The 23,665-nt window shown below is 35.4% G+C and overlaps 3 protein-coding genes across 3 annotated transcripts; 2 read left to right on the top strand and 1 right to left on the bottom strand.

Annotated features, from left to right (window-relative positions):
- Window positions 1-132: 132 nt before the first annotated feature.
- On the bottom strand, window positions 133-1,233 carry LOC134230836 (uncharacterized). The gene has a single exon (XM_062712690.1). It carries the CDS (start codon window positions 1,231-1,233, stop codon window positions 133-135), a length of 1,101 nt encoding a protein of 366 aa, XP_062568674.1.
- Window positions 1,234-2,866: 1,633 nt separating this feature from the next.
- LOC134230843 (uncharacterized) lies at window positions 2,867-9,810 on the top strand. Its single transcript, XM_062712697.1, has 4 exons — window positions 2,867-2,993; window positions 3,492-4,332; window positions 4,519-4,716; window positions 8,549-9,810. The coding sequence occupies exons 1-4, from the start codon at window positions 2,931-2,933 to the stop codon at window positions 9,724-9,726; spliced, it is 2,280 nt and encodes a 759-aa protein (XP_062568681.1). The 5' UTR covers window positions 2,867-2,930; the 3' UTR covers window positions 9,727-9,810.
- LOC134230845 (D(2) dopamine receptor-like) lies at window positions 5,653-7,626 on the top strand. Its single transcript, XM_062712698.1, has one exon. The coding sequence runs from the start codon at window positions 6,112-6,114 to the stop codon at window positions 7,594-7,596; it is 1,485 nt and encodes a 494-aa protein (XP_062568682.1). The 5' UTR covers window positions 5,653-6,111; the 3' UTR covers window positions 7,597-7,626.
- Window positions 9,811-23,665: the final 13,855 nt, after the last annotated feature.

The raw sequence follows: 23,665 nt of genomic DNA, 5'->3' as shown, positions 1-23,665 counted from the left end.
GACAATTGCTAAATATAGTTCATATATATAAAATACAAGCAGACACTGAAAATATACAAAGGCAAGACACTCTTAATATGTATATTATTTAGTTATCATATACAAGTGTATTTGAAGACGTTAGCATTTAAGCTATTGACTGGAGTCAGGTTGTAATTCGTAAACCTTGAGTTCCCCATTTCCATTTCCAACCCATAGAACACCATCATCGCCCACATCAATGGCCTCCGGAAGTTTTATTGAATCCACCGGAAGTAAGAAGGACCGGAACTGTCCGGTCTGACTTATCACGTGTACGTTATGACAACCACAGTCACTTATGTAAATAAATCCAAAAGGGTCACATGATATTCCGGAAGGATTCAGGGAACCGGAAGGACCTCTGTACTCAAATATTTGCTGGCCATCTTTGTCAAGTCCGATAACTCTCCCCGGCCCCCAGCCGCCTTTCTCCACTAAGCATAATGTTCCATTGGCTGACTGCGCCAAGTCATAAATGTCACCTAATTTCACGCTTTGGTCAACCGGGATAACGCTTTTTTCGGAGGATTTGGATAGCTTTATAACGGGACGACCTTGACATTGCTGGGTCGAGGCCGCGCAGATAAGTAGGTCGTCGTCCGGAGTGAGACACAAACAGTTCGGGAAAAAATCCACCTGATATAAAGGTCGTATGACGGCCCTCTTGTTATACAACCATACAGTATTGCTGCGTATTTTAGTAAATATTATCTCCCTTTTTCCTGTGACCACAAAGTCCTGGATCACGCCCCCGACATGCACTTTGTCCACAAAGCTGCCATCCTTGTCGTGTAACACTAGTTCCTCGGAAATAGCTCCACATTTTAACCACGCCTCGCCGTTTCCCCTTGGGACAACCCTTATATGTTGTACGGTGCTGTTTTCTACAAAATTCGACCTGGGCTTGAAATCTGAGACATGAGATTTGACAACAGGTTGAAATCTTATCCTTGGTCGCCGTGTTTCGATGACAGACCGCGCAGAATGGTGTATGACATCCGGCAGCCTGGGACCGGAAGAACGGCTACTTCCGTAACGAAACAAGTGGTGATTCTGGGTTTCCTCGTCCGCAATCAGGTGAATGCGTTTACACTTGTCACAGAATTCGCGGGAACAGTCATCACACGTCCACTTCACCTCGTCCTCGTTACAATGAATACAAAGGAGTCCCGAAGCTTCGGACAAGTCAGGGTCGTCGTCCGACGAAGTCATGATGGAGTTTACAATTTCACTTAAATAGAGTAATCACAGTGTTTCCCAACCAAAAATGATAAGGGAAAAAAGTTGGAAAACGGTGTATGATAAGAAACAACGTAAATACCTGAGTTCAGCCTAGTTAGTATGCACACAACGTTTACTCAGGTCTGTGTTGGTAAATCCCCAGGTATGACAGTCTAAAAATAACTTCAAAACAAACACCGCATACAGGTAATAAACAAGGAAGAAACAATTTACGTAATGGAAATTCAACATAATTCTCAGATTTCCAACCACTGTCATCGCTATTCCAAGAACGTCAATCATGGTTATTGAAGTATATCCTTTAAAAAGAACGATAATCCAAATAAAACAAAAAATATATATTATTCTTAGAACCGATACTTCAATAACATAAACAATATTTCAAAATTAGCGTAATTTTGTTGCTTTTTTTTAAAAAATAAACTTAATCTAATATTTTAATTTTCAAAGAATAATAAAAAAGGAAATTGCATTCTTATCTAAAATGTATAAATGTTATTTTTTAAATGTATATTTATGTACATATAATATGGCACGCCAAATTCACAAAAATTTTCAGCATTATTCATTCTTTTTAAAGGATAATCTATGACAACCGTAAACTATACTTAACACCGAAAACTATCATTTGCGATTGCAAAACATATTATCTGATAAATCGAGTTTCACGATTTGTAAACTATTTTACAAACCGTTAACTAAACGATATAAATATAGTTTCACGATTTGTGAAACTATGATTAACAACTCTTAACTATAGTTTACAAACGTGAATCTATGTTTATCAACAAAATCTTTGTTAACGCTTTTACAGACAGATAAACTTTTATCAAAAAAAACTTAACAACTTATTACTTCAATTTTCAACTATAGTTTACGAAACTAATAAAAAACCTAGTTTATCAATTGTGAAACATTTATCTTTTTTGACCTATAAAATATAGTAACGTTGTTAACTATGATTTTTTTTCAAAACCTAGTTTATTGATTGTGAAACTATGATTTTCTCATTTTTGTGAATTTGGCGTGCCATATACATATGTTAAGAGATACTTAAATCGTCCAGTATGCTCTATTTAACGTCAAATTAAAAGTGTAACAATATTTTAACAGATAAGGAAATATACTTGTCAATTTAATGATGTAAAAAAAAATCCAAAAAAGACCTCTTGTGTGTCTGTTTTGAGAGAGAACAAGTTGCACTTCAAATACAGCACTTGTTATAACACTTGTAAACACTGTGTGCAGCTCCGGGGTTGTAAAATCTTGGCAACTTGTGGAATTATTCGGTCATAAATTCTCCGTCAGTTGTTTATATACTTAATGTTTTGTAAATCACTTAACTTCATAAATATTATATCATATATTTTACAAAAAATTTGCAAAAGAAAAAAAAAAGCAAAAACAAAAGAAAACAAAGAAATATACATTTATTTGTGTCTGTTCTTCGCTTTAAAAAATGGAATAAGTAATTACAAAACACTATTATTAAAACACCCTTTGTTCTAAATTTAAACAAGTCGATTTCTTGAAAATATTGTTCTATATTTAACACATATACATTCTATAACAAAAAGCGGAAATGATAAAAATAGATTTTTTCTGAGTCAACTGGAAATTCCGCAATAACACGGAGTTTGTGTATTTTCGATTCGCCATGCTTTGCTATGGGGTTCACTAAAATCTACCTGATATCACCACTGACTTTTGTACTTAAAGCAAACCTCATGGTAAGTAAACAAAAAAAAATCACAACACGTGTTAGACCATTAAATTACTGTTTGCTGGTACAAAGATTACTGTGAGTAATTTAAGTACAGGAAACTATCCATGAGCAATTCATGTGTATTTATTACACCCTGATCATATGTAGGTCTAAATATTAATTGATTCATTGAATGCATATTGTTTAACGTCCCTCTCGAAAATTTTGTCCTCACATGTACTCGACACTCGGTGGCCATTGAGCAGTGAGGGATCCTTTTCGTGCCAGCACTTACTGTGACACGGGACATCAGTTTATACGGTCTCATCCAAAGGACCGGTCTCCACGTGCCACCGTGGGATTCGAACCCGCGACGCAAGGATCAACTCCTGCACTTCGCGACTCTTGAGCAGACGCTCTAACCACTGCGCCACGCAGGGGACCAGGTCTAAAAAAATGCTGAGATGGACAATCAGAGAGCTTGTTCACTCTTGTTGAATAAAATTTATTGTTTTCTTTGTAGTTTTGCACCGTTATGTCTCAATGTGGATTGAATGAGTTCCGAAGGCAGTTTGAGAACACATTAGGTTACCAATGTGTACCCTGCCGAGAGTGTCCGAACGGTTACAGGGAGGTGTCATTTTGTAGCAACGTCACAGACACGGAGTGTGAGCAGTGTCCTAGCGGGACCTTCTACAGGGCGACGCGCCGGGAGAAGTCGTGTCAGAAATGTAGACAGTGTTCCGTGGCGCCTGATCAGGTAGAATGCATGAATGGTACAAACATCAACTGTTCCATTAATTGTCCAAATATCAAAACTCTGCGGAGCTGCAAGACCTGCTCAGTTTGTAAGAAGAATGAATATGAGAAAATCAGCTGTTCGACCACTGAAAATACCGTCTGTAAGAAATGTAAACAATGCAAAGGGCACCATTTCATTGCCAGAAAGTGTTCAAATAAAAGAAACACCTACTGCAAGAGATGTCGTAAGTGCCTAAAAGGTGAAACTTACATGTACAAAAAATGTAAACGAGACAGAGATACACAGTGTAAATCATGCTCCACCTGTCCACCCGGATTTTATGTCAAACGGAAGTGCACCAGACGCCATGATACAATTTGCGCTCCTTGTCCAGTCGACAATATTAACAACGTCATGTGTAACAGTTGTCCCAAAGGTACTCACTTTAACAGGTCCTCCACCAACCAAAGTTTGTGTATATCATGCGCTCAAGGTACCTTCATGGATATAAATAACCACAACATCGGTTTCTGCAAGAAATGTCGACGTTGTGGTCCTAATGAGGAAATTATACAAGAGTGCAATGCTACTCACGATAGGGAGTGTGGGGAATGTTCGAAAGGTATTTTGTGTAAATTGATGATATATCGAGAGAAAAAAGTTCATGTAGGGATATATAATAAAAGTTATACCAAACCGAAATGTGCCTTATGTGAACTTTTGTCTTTTTATTGAAATAAATTGATTATCTAGAAAAAAAAGTATATAAATTAAGCCATTTGTGATAACACTGGTATATTTACTCTAGGGTTTTTCCGACTGCAATCTTCACATAGTTGCGTCATGTGTTCACGCTGCCTGAGGAATCCATTCAACTTCTCAAGTCTCGTAGTAGACGAATGTCGCCGAGAAATAAACGGCACGGACAAAATCTGTATGCCAGCCATTCCATCAGTACTTCTAGTCGTCAATGCATCACTTCTCTATAGACTAAGGTCGAATCAAGGTAATACATTTTGTGCATCTTCACTTAAAATGAAATATTTAACGTTCAATGTAAACTTTCTAATATTTGTATTTCGATTCGGTACTTCTAGACGAATTTTACTTAGTTCAATCCTTAAACCGCTATGAACCTTGAAACTGACTTATTTATGGACATATCCCACTTCGCATAAAGCTTTAAATATGTATAAATAGTGTCGTATTTTTTTGTTTTGCCTGAATTTTAGATGAAAATCCAGAAGAAAATGGAACGAATAACCTGAATGACACTATCCCCCTCCCACAAAGAAACCACACAACGGAACCAACACAAGGCGAGGGTCTTAGGATGACCAGCCCGGGGGTTGTCAAGACAATGGCTACAGAGACAGAACAATCTAACATAGAAAACCACGAAGGAACAGGGATAAAATCATATACTGCATTACCTGAATATAACAACAGAAAAACTTCAGTGACCAACATCAACAAAACGCAAACAGCTGTAGAGGGCCACTCTGTTTTAGACTCAACGAAAATTGGGATTTATCAGATATCAACGTACTTTACAGTTGTTGTTGGTTTTGTGTTAATTTTCATATTAACAGTTTTATTAATCAATCTGCGATTATTTACATTGAAAAGAAAAATGTCATATTCTTTGAAAAAACAAGAAAACAAGTATGTGGTTTCCAAACCAACTCTATTTTCTACTAATTCAATCACAGACTGTTTCGATTTGGGCATCCAATATAACAAGACAAGCCAGAAATACAATAGTGATCCGGACTTTCAAAATTCTCATTTTAAGCGTCATTCTGAACCTTTGTGTAATAGTAGAGGATCCTATGTATCAGACTTTAAGTCGAGATCACTCGGAACTATAAACGCCGCGGAGCTTGAATTTTGGAATGATCGATCATTGCCGAGGAGTACCACACGGTATAACGCGTAGATCGTTTCACGGGGATAGCAGAAGAGAGTTAACGTTAAAAAAAAGAAGAATTTTTAAGTTTTTGTACCAACAAAAATTTTAACTTCCTTGCTAGGTTTTCTTATTTGCTGACAAGAATTAATTTGTAAAGTCTTATTTCGTTATTAACTTTAACACGCTAAAGATCAACATTAATTGTTAAAACTAGACAAAACAATCGTTCATGCAAGGACTAATAAACTTCTCAACAGTCTTGATAAATTCTGAGGAAAGTTTTATACATTTAATGTATAATTTTAGCATTTTATTCAAAGGTGATTCTAAATATTGACAGATCTACTTGTACCATTTAAATGAACAAAAAATGTTTTTCTAACGTATTATGTCCTACGAAAGAAATTAAAATTTCAGCTATCAATACATATTAAAAGACACTAAAATGTAGACAGTTTTTATACTTGTTATTTCCACCGTCAGAGGAAAATGTCGAATACTTCGAGTTTGGCGGATACTGTGGAGGCCTTTAGTGGTCCGTACTTAAGGTGGCTGGAGAAAGACGTCCTACCGATCATTTCCGGAACTCTTCTTCTCTGTATCTTTCTGTGTGGAGTAGTCTTAAACGGGCTGACAATTCATGCGGTGCGAAAGAAGAGGGTCACTGCTCTATGTACCCACCTTTTTCTACAGTTGGTGGTGCTAGATTTTGTGGCTTATGTGTTTGTTATTTTTCCCGCCATTATTACGTCATTTGCAAAAGACTGGATTTTGTCAGACGCACTTTGCCAAATTTCTGGCGCGGTGGGAACGACTTGTTTCATATGTTTATTCATCTTTTTAACATTCCTTTGCGCAGAGAGAATGTTAAAATTAAACAATCCTAGTGTTCATGACGGTTTCTTTGGAAATAAATGTATATGCGTCATTACCAGCATTGTCACGTGGATAGTGACGTTTATCGGGAGTGTTCTACCAGTGGCTGGATGGGGGAAACTCGAGTACATATCCTCACAGAACAGATGTAACGTCAACCATGATAAAAACAAAATCAACATGAATCTTATTTTTATCTTTGGAATGTTTCTTCCTGCTTTAACGTCTTTCTTATTCAGCGTCGGTACTTTTCTACAAAGAAAAGAACTTTTAACCAGCCTTAAATCACTGACTTCCTACGTTAATAATGTCAACGTAAAAGTCCAACGAAAGACCCAATCAGGCGGGGTGACAGAGGAAATCAAACTTGGTGAAATCGTCGGAGACCAGGCACAATCTCTGCCAGAGGTAGAGAGTGTAAACAGAGTGTTAACGTCCACTGAGATAGAAGTACGACACGCGGTATCTCCCATGGATTCACAAACAACCCGAGAAACGCCAACAGACAACTCCCTTTATACCGAGCGGCCAAATTCAAAGAACAGTATTACAGTAGCCAACGAAGAAACTGAGCGACCTCGCTCCAGAAATTCCGTTTCTCCAGTAACCGAAGTCTCCGGGTCAAGGACGACTCGCTCTGAGAACGAAATGAAGAATAAGCTGATGAAAGACGGGTTGGCGGGGGACGAGACGACTTTAGAATCGAGGCGAGTAGCTGTCACAGTTTACAAAAGGTCACAAGAACATGTGGACTTCCATCTTGCCGCCACTTACATGTTAATTTGGGTCATAGTAATTATGCTATGGCTTCCTTACGTAATTGTTTGGTACTTGGACGTGTATGACGTCATTTCCGTTTGGGGCGGGGTATATTCTGTTCTTGTGATCGTTTGTGATGTTAGCTACTGTATAAAACCTATCGTGTTTATGTCTCATAACCATCTGTTCAGAAAAGCCACATCCGATGGGGTACCAGAAAGTTTAAAAACACGAGTCGCCAGAGCAAAGAGAGTGTTATCGAAAACCGCAAGAAGAGTTGACGGACTGATATTTTTGAAAATGGGAGACGAGTCTAGGACACCAATCATCCAGAAATGAGTTAAATTCTGGTGTTGGAATTCAAAATCAGATAAAGATACTTCTTCAATCTGTGTCCAAAATAGGGTTTTAAATGGAATCCCTGACCTGTTTTTATGAGGGAGAAAAGAAATAGCTCAAGAGACTTATGATTAAATATTAACCTTAATCAGGTGAACATTGTTAGCTGATTAGGACAAAGATTAAAGATTTATTAATAAAAGAGAATAATTTTTAAATCGTTGCAAAGGTTTTCATTCCATTAGCGAAATCAAGGTGAACAAAAAAGCACATATAATCTATATGTGCATCTCACCTACCTATGGATGACATGTAGTAAGAAGCCAAGGTTGTTGAAAAATGTCGTCATCCATCGTTAGCTCTTTCGGAGGGTCGTTCTTCAAATGGTTCCAGGACGAGGTGCTGCCCTACTTACTGGGCACGGTCATCGTCATCGTGATTATCGTCGCACTCGTCCTCAACATCCTCCTGATCATCACCCTCAGGAAGAGGAACATGCTGAGGTTCCCCTGTAACCGCTTCGTTCTGGAACTCTCTGTGATGGATCTGATCGCGGTCTTCCTCATTCTCTTCCCGTCCATGGTGGCGGCCTTTGCCAAGACCTGGTATCTCACCGATTATTTCTGTTACGTTCACGCCGGACTCATCATCTGGTTCCATTTAGTGACCTTTGGATTACTTTCAGTGATGTTCGTCGAGAGAATGGTGAAGATCACCAATACGGATCTGTACGTCAAAGTGTTTAATTCTTCTCGTGTTGTATCACTTATTTCAGCTCTTGTGTGGATCTTAACCGCGCTCGTCACAGGCGTAGCCCTGACGCCATGGCTTACGATTTCATACAATTTTTATCATGCAGCTTGTGTGATTAATTTGGATGATAATATCTATTACACTATTATCGTCCTAATGTTCGGAATGGTAGCTTCAATCATAATATGTATCGTTACAGTCGTTAAGATCTTTAAGCACAAAAAGCAGGAAGCTGCACAAGAAGCAAACGTCAAGAAGAACAGCGTCACCTCAATCAAAGAGGAACCGGATGAAAAAGCAAAGCTGAACGGAGGCGGTGGGGGATTCGGATCACTTCTCTCACAAACCAAAGCCAAAAATGCCAGCTCAAGCGAGGCTCCTGGAAAGACCATGTCCACGACGGGCATCGGTGCATCAACAAGAGGGAAGGGAAAACCGCCGAGAAATAAACTAGCGCTGATGGCTGCTCGTAAAAAGATAAAGAAAGCAGTAACTAAAGCGAAGGTAACTAAAATCTTTTCTTTGAAAGAAGACAACGGCGACCCTGACCTTCACATGTTTGTGACGTATCTCATCGTGTGGGTGACGATGTTGGTCTGTCACGGTCCATACTTTGCCATCAACATAGCGGACTACGCCGATTCAGATGATATCTGGGGCGGATATTACAGCATAACTGTTATCTTTTTTATGGTCAGTTACTGCGCGAAACCTATCATTTACCTTGCACACAATCGGAAGTATCGAGAGGGTTATAAAGAAACAATGCCAGAAAAAGTAATAGAAAAGGCCAACACAGCCCGGAAGTCCGTTTCAAATTTCATGGACAAAATAGACAAAGCCATGTTCAAGACTCCGGGAAAAAAGAAATTAGATGCAACCCTAACTACACATATGGCTGCCAATAAGTGGCTGAGGAAAGTCAAAAATAAGAACGGGGCAGGTGGCGCTGCAGGTGGTCTGTTTGGCAAACTGAAACCGAAAACTGAAGCAGGGAAGTCTGACGCTGACGCGAACAAAGCAACACAGAATGCAGTAGTGGAACCGCTTCCTAAAAATACTCCCTCCTCCCCCACCAATACGGTTCAGTCCGTGACCACTGCGCGTGACGTCGATTTAGTAGAAAAAGCGCCACCACCGGCAGCTGCGGCGTTACCGACAGCTGTAGTTTTTAATGAGAGGGCGGGAAATAGTCGACAGAAAGAATCGTCCTTTTCTGTGGATCCGGTGCCAGAGAGTGACTTTTTGGCAGACTCTCCGTCTTATAAACCTACTAATGATGACAACCTAATGAAACCAAACCAATGGCGACAGATCGGAAAGAGGGCGCATGTATTTGATATAGAAGATGTGGAGCATTCCCTGGACATGGTTTAATCCAATACCAAAGACATTTAGACCTCTGTTATAATAAATTCAAAAAATTTACACCGGTGTGCCAACATTTAATAATTGGACATATGATTCAGGAGGTCTGAAAAAACATATATTGAACTGTTCATATCTTAACAAATTGTTACGTTTTCAAAGACTGAACTTGATCGTTGTTATTTATTTTAATTTCATGTTGTTGATGTTTCAAAACATACATGTGCTATATATCATGTATATATTATTATTTTTAAAATACATGTATATTCCATGATGAGTTTGATTTGATATTTCCCATTCAAGTAAAAAAGTACAAGTTATTTTCAATAAATTCTCAAATGATTAAGACGCTTCATGTAGAATATCGTTTATGAGTCTCCATGCAACAAAGAAACATCGTGTGTTTATACAATGGACACTTGATCTCAAGAAGGTGATTAAAAATAGGGCACGTGGCCAGGTTCCTCGGTTAATTATTTAGATTCGCGTCATTCATCACATTTTGGTAGACCGATTATGAACGATCATAAGAACACGATTTAAAATACCCTTCTTTTTATTTACATATGTATTTTTATTTTACCAAGACCAGGAGCTTGGACATAAATTAAGTCGTCCTTTTCATTTTAATATACATGCATCAACCTGCTAACTAAAGTGTGATGTTCATCTACAAAATAAAGATTTTTTTTTCATTTTAAATTGTCTTATAAAGATTTGACAAATTCTCTGTTTTGTAGAGTACAGTACCTTTATTGTAGGCATTGCCGTGATCGGCGAGTATTATGTTAATTTTTGTCCCAGGTGCATGATAATATTTGCCGATGTCCAAATGGCGTCTGACTCTGCCCACTATTAGATGCTGCAGCGGCTGATGTTGAAATTTACAGCTCCAATTTTCTTGAGATCGCGTATTCACAGACATTTGAACAAAAACCACATTTTAATCAAATTAAGAATCTTTGATAAATGTTTAGTTAAATTGTTAAATAATAAAGCTAACATTGAAAGATTACCATCCACATCGTAATCTAATAGAATCGTAAACCTAACACTATAACTTTACCATGTAAACCCTAACACTTACCTTGACCCTATCGTAACCCTTTAATTATGGACGGATTTTTTCGTTTCCCGTTCATGACAAGGAGCACACGGCAGGTGTGACCGGTCGGCAGGGGATGCTCACTCCTCCATGGCACCTGATCCCACCTCTGTTGTTTTGGAGGTCTGTGTTTGCTCTAGCTGCTCTTACAGAAGGTCGAGAAATTTTACAATAGGATTCATAAAATAAATATTTGGTATTTCTTTAAATAAAATGATGCACTTTCTAAAACATAATGGAATTCATCCCTCTAAATGTTCAGAAGACGTTATATATGATCAAAATCGAAAGCGACAAAGTTTCAAGTTTTTTTTTTCAAGTTTTTATTACGACGAAGACCCCAGCTGGGGTATATGAATACAAATAATACAAGATAAAAAACAAGAATGCATGAAGGAATGAGTGGCACAAATGCTATTTACAATTTACATGTACAATGTATAGTTCAAATAATGAAGTATAGAAGGCCTCTGCTTATACAAAATAAAACTATATGTATTATAACATTTGTTACACAGTAGTTTTGGTATTATTAACATATTACTGACAATAAAATTTTACAAAATTTGGCAAGCCCAAAAATAGCTTTAGTATCCTTACAATTTAATAAGTCATGAAATTTGATAACATTAGGGTTAGTATAAAAAATATTTGGAACAAGTTTTTTTCGTTCACTCTTGAAAAAAGAACATTCTAAAAGGTAGTGGAATTCATCTCCTAAATTGTTAGAGGAACAAAGATAACAAATACGATCATCTCTATCAACTCCCCAAAATCGACCCTTTTCAATAGGAAATCTGTGATTCATACATCTAAATTTACATAAAGCTTTTCTCAAATCCTTTGGTAGATATATCAAATAATTTTCAAAATAATGTTCTAATTTAAATATCCTATAATTAAAGGTTTTTGGCATCTCAAAAATACAGGCATACCAATTCTGCTTAAATTGATCAATTAATCTATTCTTTACCAATTTTGACACCAATATTTTCTTTGGAGAAAACTGTTGTAACCATAACTCAGACATCCCACAATCATTTAGTGTTTTTTTCAACATAATTAATCCACTTAGACTGCATTAAGTTATGTTCTCTAAGTTTTAATAACAATTTATATAAAAGAAAAGATATTTTGTCTTGTTGACCACAAACAAGTCTATGCCAAAATCCAATAACTCTCGACTTAATAAATATTTCTACTAGATATCGTCCTAGTTCACCATATAAAACCTGATTAGGGGTAGATTTTTTCAGATTTAGAATTATTTTGTAAAATTGTAAATATAAACTCTCTATGACATTGTTATTATCAAATCCCCATACTTCCCAGCCATAAAGTAATATGGGTGTAACCATACAGTCAAATAGTTTCAGCTGAATATCTAAGGGCAAATCCAAATATCTTACTTTTTTGAGTAACTGAACATAGCTTTCCTACCTTGCTCAAGTAGCTTAGTTTTATTGTAACAAAAGATCCATTACTTGAAAAAGTTACACCTAAGTAAAGCGACCTTTCTCAACTTGGAAAGGTCTTATTTTGGAGTTACCTATCTTTGTAAGCCTGTACATCGGGGGTGTAGCATTCAATCTGTTTCTGTAAGTGTAAATAAAAGCTTATGTTTCAAATACAAGTATGTCATGGCAGATTGTTCACTTTTAGTCCATTGCATTTGTTGTGTGGGGTTCGTCCAAACATTTTAAAATACAATGTAGGTTTACCGTGTTATACATAACTTCTCATTGCAGTGTTGAATCTTGGTAAAAGAATCATATTTGCTTCATAAACATTAAGATGACAAAAAATTTTGGTGCAGAGGAAGGCCAAAACCTAAGTTTTAATTATATAACTAAAGTCATTCAATAGATTCTGTGATATACAGCCCAGTTTTCGACCCTGAAATGTTGACAAATGTGGACTAAACAACTCAAAAGATAATAATAGATAAAATCTTAGCTCTGTATTCAACAATTGAGGGCTTTAAAGACAGTGCTTTCTGTTCAATCTGAATGCTTCATTGCATATATTTTCAAGTCAAATCAAAAGATGAAAACCTCTTTCTGCCCGGAGGATGCTGATAAAAGTATCTCCCAGGCAAGCTGTGGTATCCCAATTAGGAAGGGAAGCGTGTTTTTTCGTAACAAATGCTCTTAAATTCATAAACGTTGGTTATGAAAGACAATTTGGAAGCTATCATCCCTCCCACCCGACGAAAAAGTATTTTAAAGTTTGAATTCCCCCCCCCCCCCCGTCGTTTATACAAGTCATTTGTATATAAACTATACTCAAGAAACACTGGAATACGGGTTATATCTTTTTTGTCGCCTGAACTTTTACAGTTCATTATTTTATGGTACATACTCAGTATTTTATCTCTAGTATAAATAGTTTAGGGTGTCTTTTTATGCTGTCGGAAATAAATCCGCCAGTGGTTAATATGAATAGGAAAAAAGTGGAAATCTAAACATTTAACATGCTTTTATTTACACTGTTTGGATAATTTAACGCATAATCGGCCGCTATAGTGCTGATTTTCATGCTAACTCACGCTAAATGCTTGAATGATATTTTGCTGTCATTTAATGTGTTTATATTGTTGTGACAAAGTTTTGTTTCGTATTAAATTGTCAGATTTTATCTGTAGAGAAATCAAATCTTACCACCCAGTATTGTGAAGGTTATGTCATTCCATACAAGGTTTATTTTGATACAGAACTAAGTAATTATCTAAATATCACATGATATTTACGTAAAAGACTGATTTTTGTGTATGTGGAGCATGTGTTAACCTAGCTTCCCAATCCCCTAAATCTAGTTAATATTACAGCAAGAATCACGCGGAGTTAAATAACTGCTATATTTGGAGATTTAGCTCGTGTTCATATGATTCATACTCCTGCTTTTATGATTTAGCGCTGCAAAATTTAAAATAAAATGGTTTATTGATCCATGTTGTATTCGGCAATTTAAAAAAAACAACAATTTCGAACATCATTTTATCTGGTAATTCAAATATACTAAAGAAATACTCCTGGTATAATTAATATGTTTACATGATCTATCTCTTTACTGACCTTTAGTCCCTATTACTCGAATTGTTATTTCTGTTAATAAACTGACATTCATTTCTTACAACATCCTCAACTTCAGTAAAACCTCTCTTGTAAAATTATTTTTCAGAAAGAGAAAACATCGCGGTTCCAGCGGTTCCAAAGATCTCAACTTGCATTAAACATTATCAAAGAGTTACTTTAAAAAACGGACGCAACATTGGTCTATTGATAAATAGTTGTTGCTTGCCAAAAGTTGCATGCCTACTTTAAAGAACGTTTACAGAGTCAATTAAATAAAACGAAACAATGATGAATTTTCTTTTTTGAATTTGTTGAATTGTTTGAATAGTACAAAAATTATGTATTATAAGGATTATTCGTGTTATAAACTTATAGAGCTTTTTGCAGATTACATTGTTTGTGACGAGCTGACGCTTTGCTTGTCGAGAACTTCAAATACTACGTCACATTCTCGCCACATCAAAGGAAGCAGCCGAGATCGCGTCTCTCCCACGCTAAAGTCGGTCAGCTGCAATACACATCGCCGACGCTTAACGGATCTACAAAAGGGGACAGAAAACACAAATCTTATTATAAACAGTCAAAGAAGAGCATTTTTTATATTTTATGCATTTTTTAGAGTCCATAATAAATTACAGCCTTGAAAATTTAATTTTATAGCATTTACTATTTGTGTGTATGACATGCCACGGTATACATGCGATATAAAATGATGTACATGATCAATTTAAATTGCTGAATTTTAAGTATTCGTCCTGCTCATTCTTGGATTGTGTAGTATTTTAATTGTTTCAAATCACTAGTACTGTTGATGTGAAATGATTTTTCTGTGGAAAAGAGAAATATTCCGCTTATGTATCAAACCATGAAGTGAAAGACTTGAGAACTAAGTATACATAGATTTTTTTTTTTTACATGTATACCCCAAACAACCGTATTATACCAGTATAATATGTACTTTAAGTATCCATACATAAAAGAACATTTCTGTCAAGAAGAGAAGTATGCCTATTCAATTGTCAATTATTATGTCAAAATACTAAATTAGAACGTGTGAGTAGTTTTGCTTAAAAAATGCACACATGTATAATGTCTCTCTCTCTCTCTCTCTCTCTCTCTCTCTCTCTCTCCAGGAAACGTTTCAGTGGCTGCATATATGTATTTCACTCTATTGCATCAGTAATGTTTAAAATATGTTCAGGTATTTTCATTAATTTAGCACTCTGATTTTTTAATTATCAGTAAGCAAACATTAAATCCATTCTGATTGCTCATATACGACATACATGCACGGCTGCAGAATTTTTAAAAACTGTGCATTATGTAGAAAATAAGTACTCAAAAGCACATTTTCGCAATCCTTTATAAAACTGAGATTTCTGTAAGAACATATAAATACCCATAACAGGGAACACCATACCGAGCACTACGTACGCAGAGTTTTTGCAAACAGCAACATATCCTCCATATATGGGGAGGGGGATTAGAAAGGAAACAGGTGCGATTTCAGCAACTGTGGTACAACTTTATCGAATGCTAAGACAACTTTTAATAATTATGCGATTCAATGAATATTTATATTGTACTAACGCAGTGGAACTACAAGTGGCCCATGGGCTACATCGCTTACCTAAGCACCGTGGCTAAGAAAATAGCAGGAATCAGCTCAGTATTGAAAGTTTAAATCCATAAGTGGTCCCAATCTACCTTTGAAGGGGATGGGAGTATATGTGAACAAACTTGAATCTACACTTCTTGAAATTTTCTCCCAGAAGTTTCATCATTCTTGGCACTGTGTTTCTTGAGATGATTTTTAAAACAATTCATCAATTTCAAATTTTCACATTTTCTGAATTATCTCCTCTAAGAAGTGGCCCTTCATTTGAACAAACTTGAATCCCGTTTACCAAAAAATGCCTTATGGCAAGTTGGATAACATTGGCCCAGTGGTTCTAGAGAAAAACTCGAAAATGTGAAAAGTTTAAAGATGGATAAACAGACAACGTCGGGCAAAATGTGATCAGAAAAGGTCACTTGAGCTTTCAGCACAGGTGAGATAATACAGACCAATTGATATCATTAACTTTATTGTGTTACATACAGCACAGACTCAAGTAATTGGCGAGAAAAGTGTAAGGGGGAGGGGATATGCTCTCGTTTAAATCCGATTCGTTTTTTCCCTTCAAATACGTTAGATCTGACGGGCACATAACATGAGGGCCAGCCCTCACCCCACCCTACTTTTTTTTCGTTTCAAACATCACCTTTTATTGATATTGTTCGAAAGGTTCATTGAAAGCCTTTACGTTTTATTAAGATACTTTAAACCGCTTAAGTAAACAGTTTCATGTTATTTATATACTAAAAATATCTCAATTCGTGAAAATTATCGTGCACTGTACTTTAGAGACATGAGACTGTCACAAAAATTTCAAGACCGTAATCCACTCTTGTTGCATTAGTATATATGACGATATTCTCTTTAGGTCAATGTACAAACAAATCAGAATAAAGCCAATATTGTGGGTAAGTGCAACCCACATCACGTGGGGATTGGGGGTTGGAAGTACTATCCAAGGACAGATTATTTATTTTCTTGCTGGTCGAGAATAGATTACTAGTATTTATTTTTAATTTTTTTCGAGAACAGTCTATTTATTTTCAAAATCTGCCAGGCCCATCTCTAGGAATAAGAAAATGCATGTGTAATTAGATTTAGGCTTTATAGACATAGGCGTCGGAACCACTTTTTTTTTCTCCAAAGATAGACTTAGTATAGACATTGAACATTGCAGCGTAGGTATACCCACGAAATAGGATTTTCGTGTTTGGAAAATACACATCCCTTGTTTGTGTGTGTGTGTGGTTTTTTTTTTTGTTTTTGTTTTTGTTTTTTTTTTTTGCTTCTCAGGTTTTTTTGGGAGGTCTAAAAAAATTTCTTACCCTTAGCCCCCCACTTTTAATTTGCTTCCGACGCGAATGATAGATATTTTCCGTCTTTTGGTATTAATTACACTGTACATACAACATTCGTTCAAACTTAAAAATAAATTGGAACTTCAATCGATAAATTGAAGGTAAATGGACACGTCTCCCCCGGCCTTCCCTGTTTATCTTTTCTCTCGAATATACGCATAAAGAGGGTCTCCATTCTTCACGGAATCAGGACAACTCGCCCCCAAGACAACTCGCCCCCAACACCTGTTAAGACAACTCGCCCCCAATTTAGGACAACTCGCCCCCACTCAGGACAGCTCGCCCCCACTGTAGAGACAACTCGCCCCCATTATATTTCATTGTGTATTGCAAGGAAAAAACGACATATATTATTCACTAAAATATATTTTAAATGCAAAATTAATTTATGATTTATAATTGATATTTATTATAAGTAAAATAAAATTAATATTTACGATTGTGTGTGTAATATGTTGTTATTTGTTTGTGTTTTTTCATATATAAAGTAAATACAATATATGTATGAAATATTTATTATTTCCTTAGACTTTTTTCTTATGAAATAAAGCAAAAAATGCATTATATTGTTTTAAATTTTTAACGGTAGAATATGTCTAGGTAAATCAAGTACAATGTTCTAAGTTGAACAATCTTAATTATTTAATGACATATTAATGATATTCTTTTGACGGCTTTTAGGAAACTTATGAAAACTGAAATGAAAACATCAAACAGAATTTTAATGAAATCCCCAAGCTCACAAGTAATTTGGAACTTCAAAGTGATGATCAATTAGGACAAGCAAGCCAAGAAAATTATGTATATTTAGTTGACCAAAAATTGGCTTGTCCAAGCTCCAAAGCAGCTTTAAAGTAATGAAGAATTAGAGCACGCAAGCCTCGAAAATTACGTATATACAGTTGATAAAAAAAAAATGGTGTATCCAAGCTCCGAAGCAACTTAAAACCTTAAAGTGATGAAGAATTCAAGAAAGCTTGAGTTGGAAACAAATAATTTAAAATATAAAATCACATTCAAATAATTCAATAAAAAAATATATTTAATATTATAAAAAATAAACATTTTAATTTCATAGAAAAAAAATTATATTAATCGTATCTTCTCCAAATATTGATGAATTTAATCTAAAACATATTTCTTTTTCAGGCATTTTTTAAGCGCAATGTTATAGGCATAAATGACCGCATAAATGCAAATATTGATGAATTTAATCTAAAACATATTTCTTTTTCAGGCATCTCACGTGAGGAGAGGAGTACAATTTTTTAGCGTAACTGACACCAGAAACATTTAAAATAAAAATAAATATCGAAATAATATGAAAATATATATATTAAATAAAAAATATATACATTTATATAAAAAAAATATGTTTGCTTTCTGAAAGCTGGGGGCGAGTTATCTTAACCTGGGGGCGAGTTGTCTTAACAGGGGGCGAGTTGTCCTAAATTGGGGGCGAGTTGTCCTGAAAAGGTGGCGAGTTGTCTTGGGGGCGACTTGTCTTGGGGGCGAGTTGTCCAGCATTCTTTTTCACCAGTATATTTTATACCAAATTGCAACAATCTCAGCATGCATGACTTGGGTTGATACGCGTAACTAATAAATCCAATGATCAATGAATCATGCACTACTCGATTTTTATACTTGTACGCAAATATGAAAAAAAGTAAATTTTGCGATGATAGAATAAAATAATCGAGCAATTTAAATATTCGTAATGGACTGAAAAAAATCTTTAAATTTTTAAATTCAAGGTTTAAAAACTTTTTTTTAATTCAAGGTCTAAAAAAAAAACGTTTAACTTTGCAGGTAACATTCAAGAAAACGACATCGGGACTGTCTACTCCATTTTTTGAACCCCGAAAACAAGCGGTATGTTGCAGCTGACCGACTTTAGCGTGGGAGAGACGCGATCTCGGCTACTTCCTTTGAAGTGGTGAAATGTGAAGTAGTATTTAAAGTTCTCGACAAGCAAATTAAAGCGTCAGCTCGTCACAAACAATGTAATCCTTTAGGTGTTATGCAAAAAGCTCTAATCCTTCTATCGAGATAATATGCTTGTGTATCTGATTTGTTATACCCCCCGCTTGAAAAGCGGGAGGGTATATAGTAATCGTTAATTCCGTCCGTCTGTACGTGTAAAATTTCCGTCAAAAAGAGACCAGAAAACTGAAATTTAACAAGATAAATATAATTGTTTTCGAGAAAAAAAGGCCTTCAAAAACAAAATGTTGTCCAAACTCGTCCGTCTGTCCGTCCAATATGATCTTATGCAAAAGTAAAATTCCATTTTTTTCTGCCGTTAATTTTTTTTTTATTAATTCTATTTCTATATATTCTATATTTCTATATATTCATTCTATTAATAATTCATTTGATTATTGTCAAAATTTTCACAAAGTCCTTCCGTCTGTCCGTCCGTCCGTCTGTTACGCTTTTGGGTACCCATCTCTTATCCGCAACTCCTCTCATACCACTGAATGAAAATTGATGCAACTTTCACAGAATCTTAATTACATATTGCCATTGTGCACCTCCTATTTTACTTTTTGATCCGAAACATATTTTGGGTTCCCGGCCACAGGAAACCATGGACTTTTTCACCAGTTATAACCATATGGGAGGCGGGGGGTATCATTTAGTGAGCTCATTGCTCACAGTACCTCTAGTTTAACATGTAACTGTAGTAATCGTCTTTCGTGGGATTGATTGGAAAAATATATTTGATTTCAATAAAACGTTCGTAATTGCAATAATTAATTCATGGAACTCCTAACAAATAAGTTGCACAGCAATTCCAATGCAGCCGTACGTTTTAAGTTGAGGTGTTGGGATTATTTTCTCTTTACACTAGAAGACTGCACACTTCTGATCAGGACTGGAACGCCGATTTTGATCAATTCCTTCCCAGAATCCCAGGAAGAACTTCAGAGTTTCATTGATTTTGGATGCCATTAGGCTTATTCCAAAACTGGGAGAGAAAACATCAGGTGAAAAACTAGAACGTTAAAAAAAAAATCATGAACAGACGCTCTCTCATGGGATGTGCCGTATTTGTAATAAAAATGAAATTCCTCAAAAATATTTTTGGCCTACATCAATAATATTTTAAGATATTTATTAATCAATCTTGAAAATTTTTTTTAGTTATTCTTTTTCATACTATAGTAATCAATAATTCCAAATGACAAATCATATGACGGGTTCCACTGTATAACTGGACATTATACGTTGATAGCATATTGTAGGGTTAAACGATATAAAAGCATAGAATATATCTGAAATGAAATTAAAAGATAACTGAATTGGTCGAAATATCACCTTCAAGTTGCCGCAACAAAACTTATTTTTTATAAGCAGTTGACAACTGTATAAACTTCTTTCTTCATCATAAAATCTAGAGAAAAATTTTATAACTAAGTATGCTGATACATTTGACGAGAAATACCCATAGAAGGAATGCAATATATGACAATAAATCAAACCGCCTGTCATTTACGAGTTCGGGTGAGAAAACAGAACGATCATTTTAAATCTCTATACGCTGTTACGAAACAACTTTGTTTGTCGTTTATCTCTACAATCAAAAGGAGTACGATATTTTTAACTTGATTAATAAACAATATAAAAGCAGAGAATCCATGCAGCCCTCCTATTTATATCATTCTTCGTTAAAATTAACATCGAAAGCATTTAATATCACGTGATTAGCAGGGGCGGATCCAGCAATTTTTGAAAGGGGGGGTTCCAGGGTTGTGCCCCTTAACACCCCCCACCCACACACTCTCAGGCAAAGATTCACACACACGTATGGAAAGATCTAAGGTTGTGGTAAATAATAACTTTTTTTTACGTCTTTTTTTTCTTTGAAAAGGTACTGTACCCCCAGTGCGAATAAAAAAAAAACGAACACATTTCAAAAACTACTGAAGCCTTATAAATTAAATGGATTTGCAGCATTTCCGAAGAGTATAAAAAATTTTCTTCTAGAATTTGAAAAAAAAAATTGGAGGTGGGATGCGGATGGGGTGTAAACAAAGAGTTACAAGTTAGTTCCTTCAAAAGATATATGATCAAAAAACGGTACATATATTATATAACCAACACAGCCTCAGATCGCGGTAATCTAATATCAAATTAAACCTCGCATGTTACATATCATATATGTTATATAAGATAAGTAGAATATTTTCTACCATTCTCTCATAAAAAAGTAACAGTGAAGGTGAGTGAAGGAAACTAAATGTGTGAGACTCTATCTATTCAATACATAAGTTAGACGTACAAATATTTATTCTCGGAAAACGTTTTATCCCCCTCTCTCTTTCTCTCTCTCTCTCCCCACTTGGCAAAAAAATAAAGGGGGGTTCCAACCCCCGGAACCCCCCCTCTGGATCCGCCAATGATTAGTGATGAATGCCAAATCAATTCAAAAGACGTAAATGAACGTTCCAGAATTTCACCTGTACCCTACTTTAAGTAGATGCTTTTTCATTTTTAGAGATCTTAAATCACTCACTATTTATCTGAGAGAATGCTCGGGTGAAAAGGTTTAAGCTGTTTATGAATAAGTCTTAAGAAAAACTATTCGTATGACCTTTAAAGTTTAACGTTGAAAATTAGTGCAAGAGTACTAAGAATGACAATTTAGTGTAAGAGTAATTAATACTTATGTAGTATTTATTTGTCTACCCCGGTCCTAGTCCCTCCACCCCCGCGCCTTTAACTTACATATCCCACCTCATCCAAACAAGAACTTTCTCTAAGTTTTTATTTTTTTTCTTATCTGCAATATTGAAAATGTGAAATATTTCAGTCTTTTTCCTACAAATTCCCCATCTGTGTGTTTGTCTGTTACAAGACACATCATTTACATACTAGAGACCGTCTCTGAAAAAATTACAAAATGGTAGCTACTTTGAAATCTCTTCATTGTTTCCAATACGTACAACTCTTCCTGAATTCTCTAACGATTTTTCATCTTTTCCCAATCATGTCAAGGGGCACACGATGGGTGTGACGGCCTCAGGGATGCTTACTCCTCCATGGCACCCATCCCATCTCTGATGTTTTAGAGGTTCTTGCTCTGCTAGCGAGTTGTTTTGTTTGAATGTGAATACTGATCGTTATCTGAAATATTTGATGAATTTAAGACCGACTGGTCATTTAACTTTCGAACTCAGAAGCAATGGATATGTCACGAGTTTTATTAAAACGTGAAATTTGCAACAAAAAGATAATTAAGTACTAATCTATAGCATGTAACCAATGAATATGTGTGCGGCAATAATTCTTTGGAAAGATTAAGACATTTACCATTGTTCCTGAGTTTAAATTATTCGATTGGACTTTGAATTCTCTGCTTATGAACAAAAAGAATCATGACCAGAAATGATTTATCTCTTTCCAGGTGTCGCATTTTTTTTGTGTTATTGGGGTGAAAAACAAGAACGATTCAATATTTATTTTCGGACGGATGAGTAAGAGATTAGGAGTCTATAGTCACGTAGGTCTGTGTTCCACTGTAGAATTTTTTAAAGGTTCACTCAGTATTGGACTTAGCGAAACAAGTTTAATTTAAAGATCAGAATTAAAGCACTCATCATTTACTGTGTTCATTTTTTGTAGCAGTGAGATATACATTCCTATAGTAGTAAAATAAACATAGTAAATTTATACTTACAGTATAGTGAATATGAATAAAGTATAGTGAGATATGCGTATAGTAATGAGATATGCTTATGGTAGCGAGATATAATATCATATAAAAGTAACATAGAGCAATGTGATTGACAAACAACAGTTAGATATTCATGTTCATATAACAGTGATATATATACATAAAGAAGTGAGATACACATGTAAGTATTGATGTGAGATGTACAAATTATAGTTAAAAATGCATTTATCAGTAAGAATAACAAATACTTAGAAGTCTCATACAGCATTGAGATGTATACATAAGTTATAGCAGTGAGATATACATATAGCTGTGGGATATATACATAACAAAGAGATATACACATAGCTATGAGATATACATGTAGCTGTGGGATATATACATAGCAATGAGATATACATATAGCAGTGAGATATATACATAGCAATGAGATATACATATAGCAGTGAGATATACATATAGATGTGAGGTATACATATAGCTGTGAGATATACACATAGCTTTGAGATATACATATAGTTGTGAGATATACACATAGCAGTGACATATACATATAGCAGTGAGATATACATTTAGCAGTGAGATATACATATAGCAGTGAGATATATACATAGCAATGAGATATACATATAGCAGTGAGATATACATATAGATGTGAGATCTACATATAGTAGTGAGATATACACATAGCTTTGAGATATACATATAGTTGTGAGATATACATATAGCAGTGACATATACATATAGTTGTGAGATATACACATAGCAGTGACATATACATATAGCAGTGAGATATACACATAGCAGTAAGATATACATATAGCAGTGAGATATACTTATAGCAGTGAGATATATACATAGCAGTGACATATACATATAGCAGTGAGATATATACATTGCAGAGAGATATACATATTGCAGTGGGATATACATATAGCAGTGAGATATACATAATATAGCAGTGAAATATAAATATAGCAGTGAGATATACACATAGCAGTGAGATATACATATAGCAGTTAGATATATATATATAGCTGTGAGATATACACATAGCAGTGACATATACATATAGTAGTGAGATATACATATAGCAGTAAGATATAC

Source organism: Saccostrea cucullata, unplaced genomic scaffold, assembly GCF_032062105.1.
Source record: "Saccostrea cucullata isolate Sc308-1 unplaced genomic scaffold, CSIRO_AGI_Scuc_v1 ctg430, whole genome shotgun sequence".
Lineage (NCBI taxonomy): Eukaryota > Metazoa > Mollusca > Bivalvia > Ostreida > Ostreidae > Saccostrea > Saccostrea cuccullata.
Note: the sequence above shows the minus strand (reverse complement) of the source record. Positions and strands in the feature narration are given on the sequence as shown.

Excerpts from the sequence above, each read along its gene's own strand:
- LOC134230836 (XM_062712690.1), bottom strand. The coding sequence starts at position 1,233 with ATGACTTCGTCGGACGACGACCCTGACTTGTCCGAAGCTTCGGGACTC.
- LOC134230843 (XM_062712697.1), top strand. The coding sequence starts at position 2,931 with ATGGGGTTCACTAAAATCTACCTGATATCACCACTGACTTTTGTACTT. Across the intron at positions 2,994-3,491 it reads TACTTAAAGCAAACCTCATG|TTTTGCACCGTTATGTCTCA; the intron begins GTAAGTAAACAA and ends TTTTCTTTGTAG. Across the intron at positions 4,333-4,518 it reads GTGTGGGGAATGTTCGAAAG|GGTTTTTCCGACTGCAATCT; the intron begins GTATTTTGTGTA and ends TATTTACTCTAG.
- LOC134230845 (XM_062712698.1), top strand. The coding sequence starts at position 6,112 with ATGTCGAATACTTCGAGTTTGGCGGATACTGTGGAGGCCTTTAGTGGT.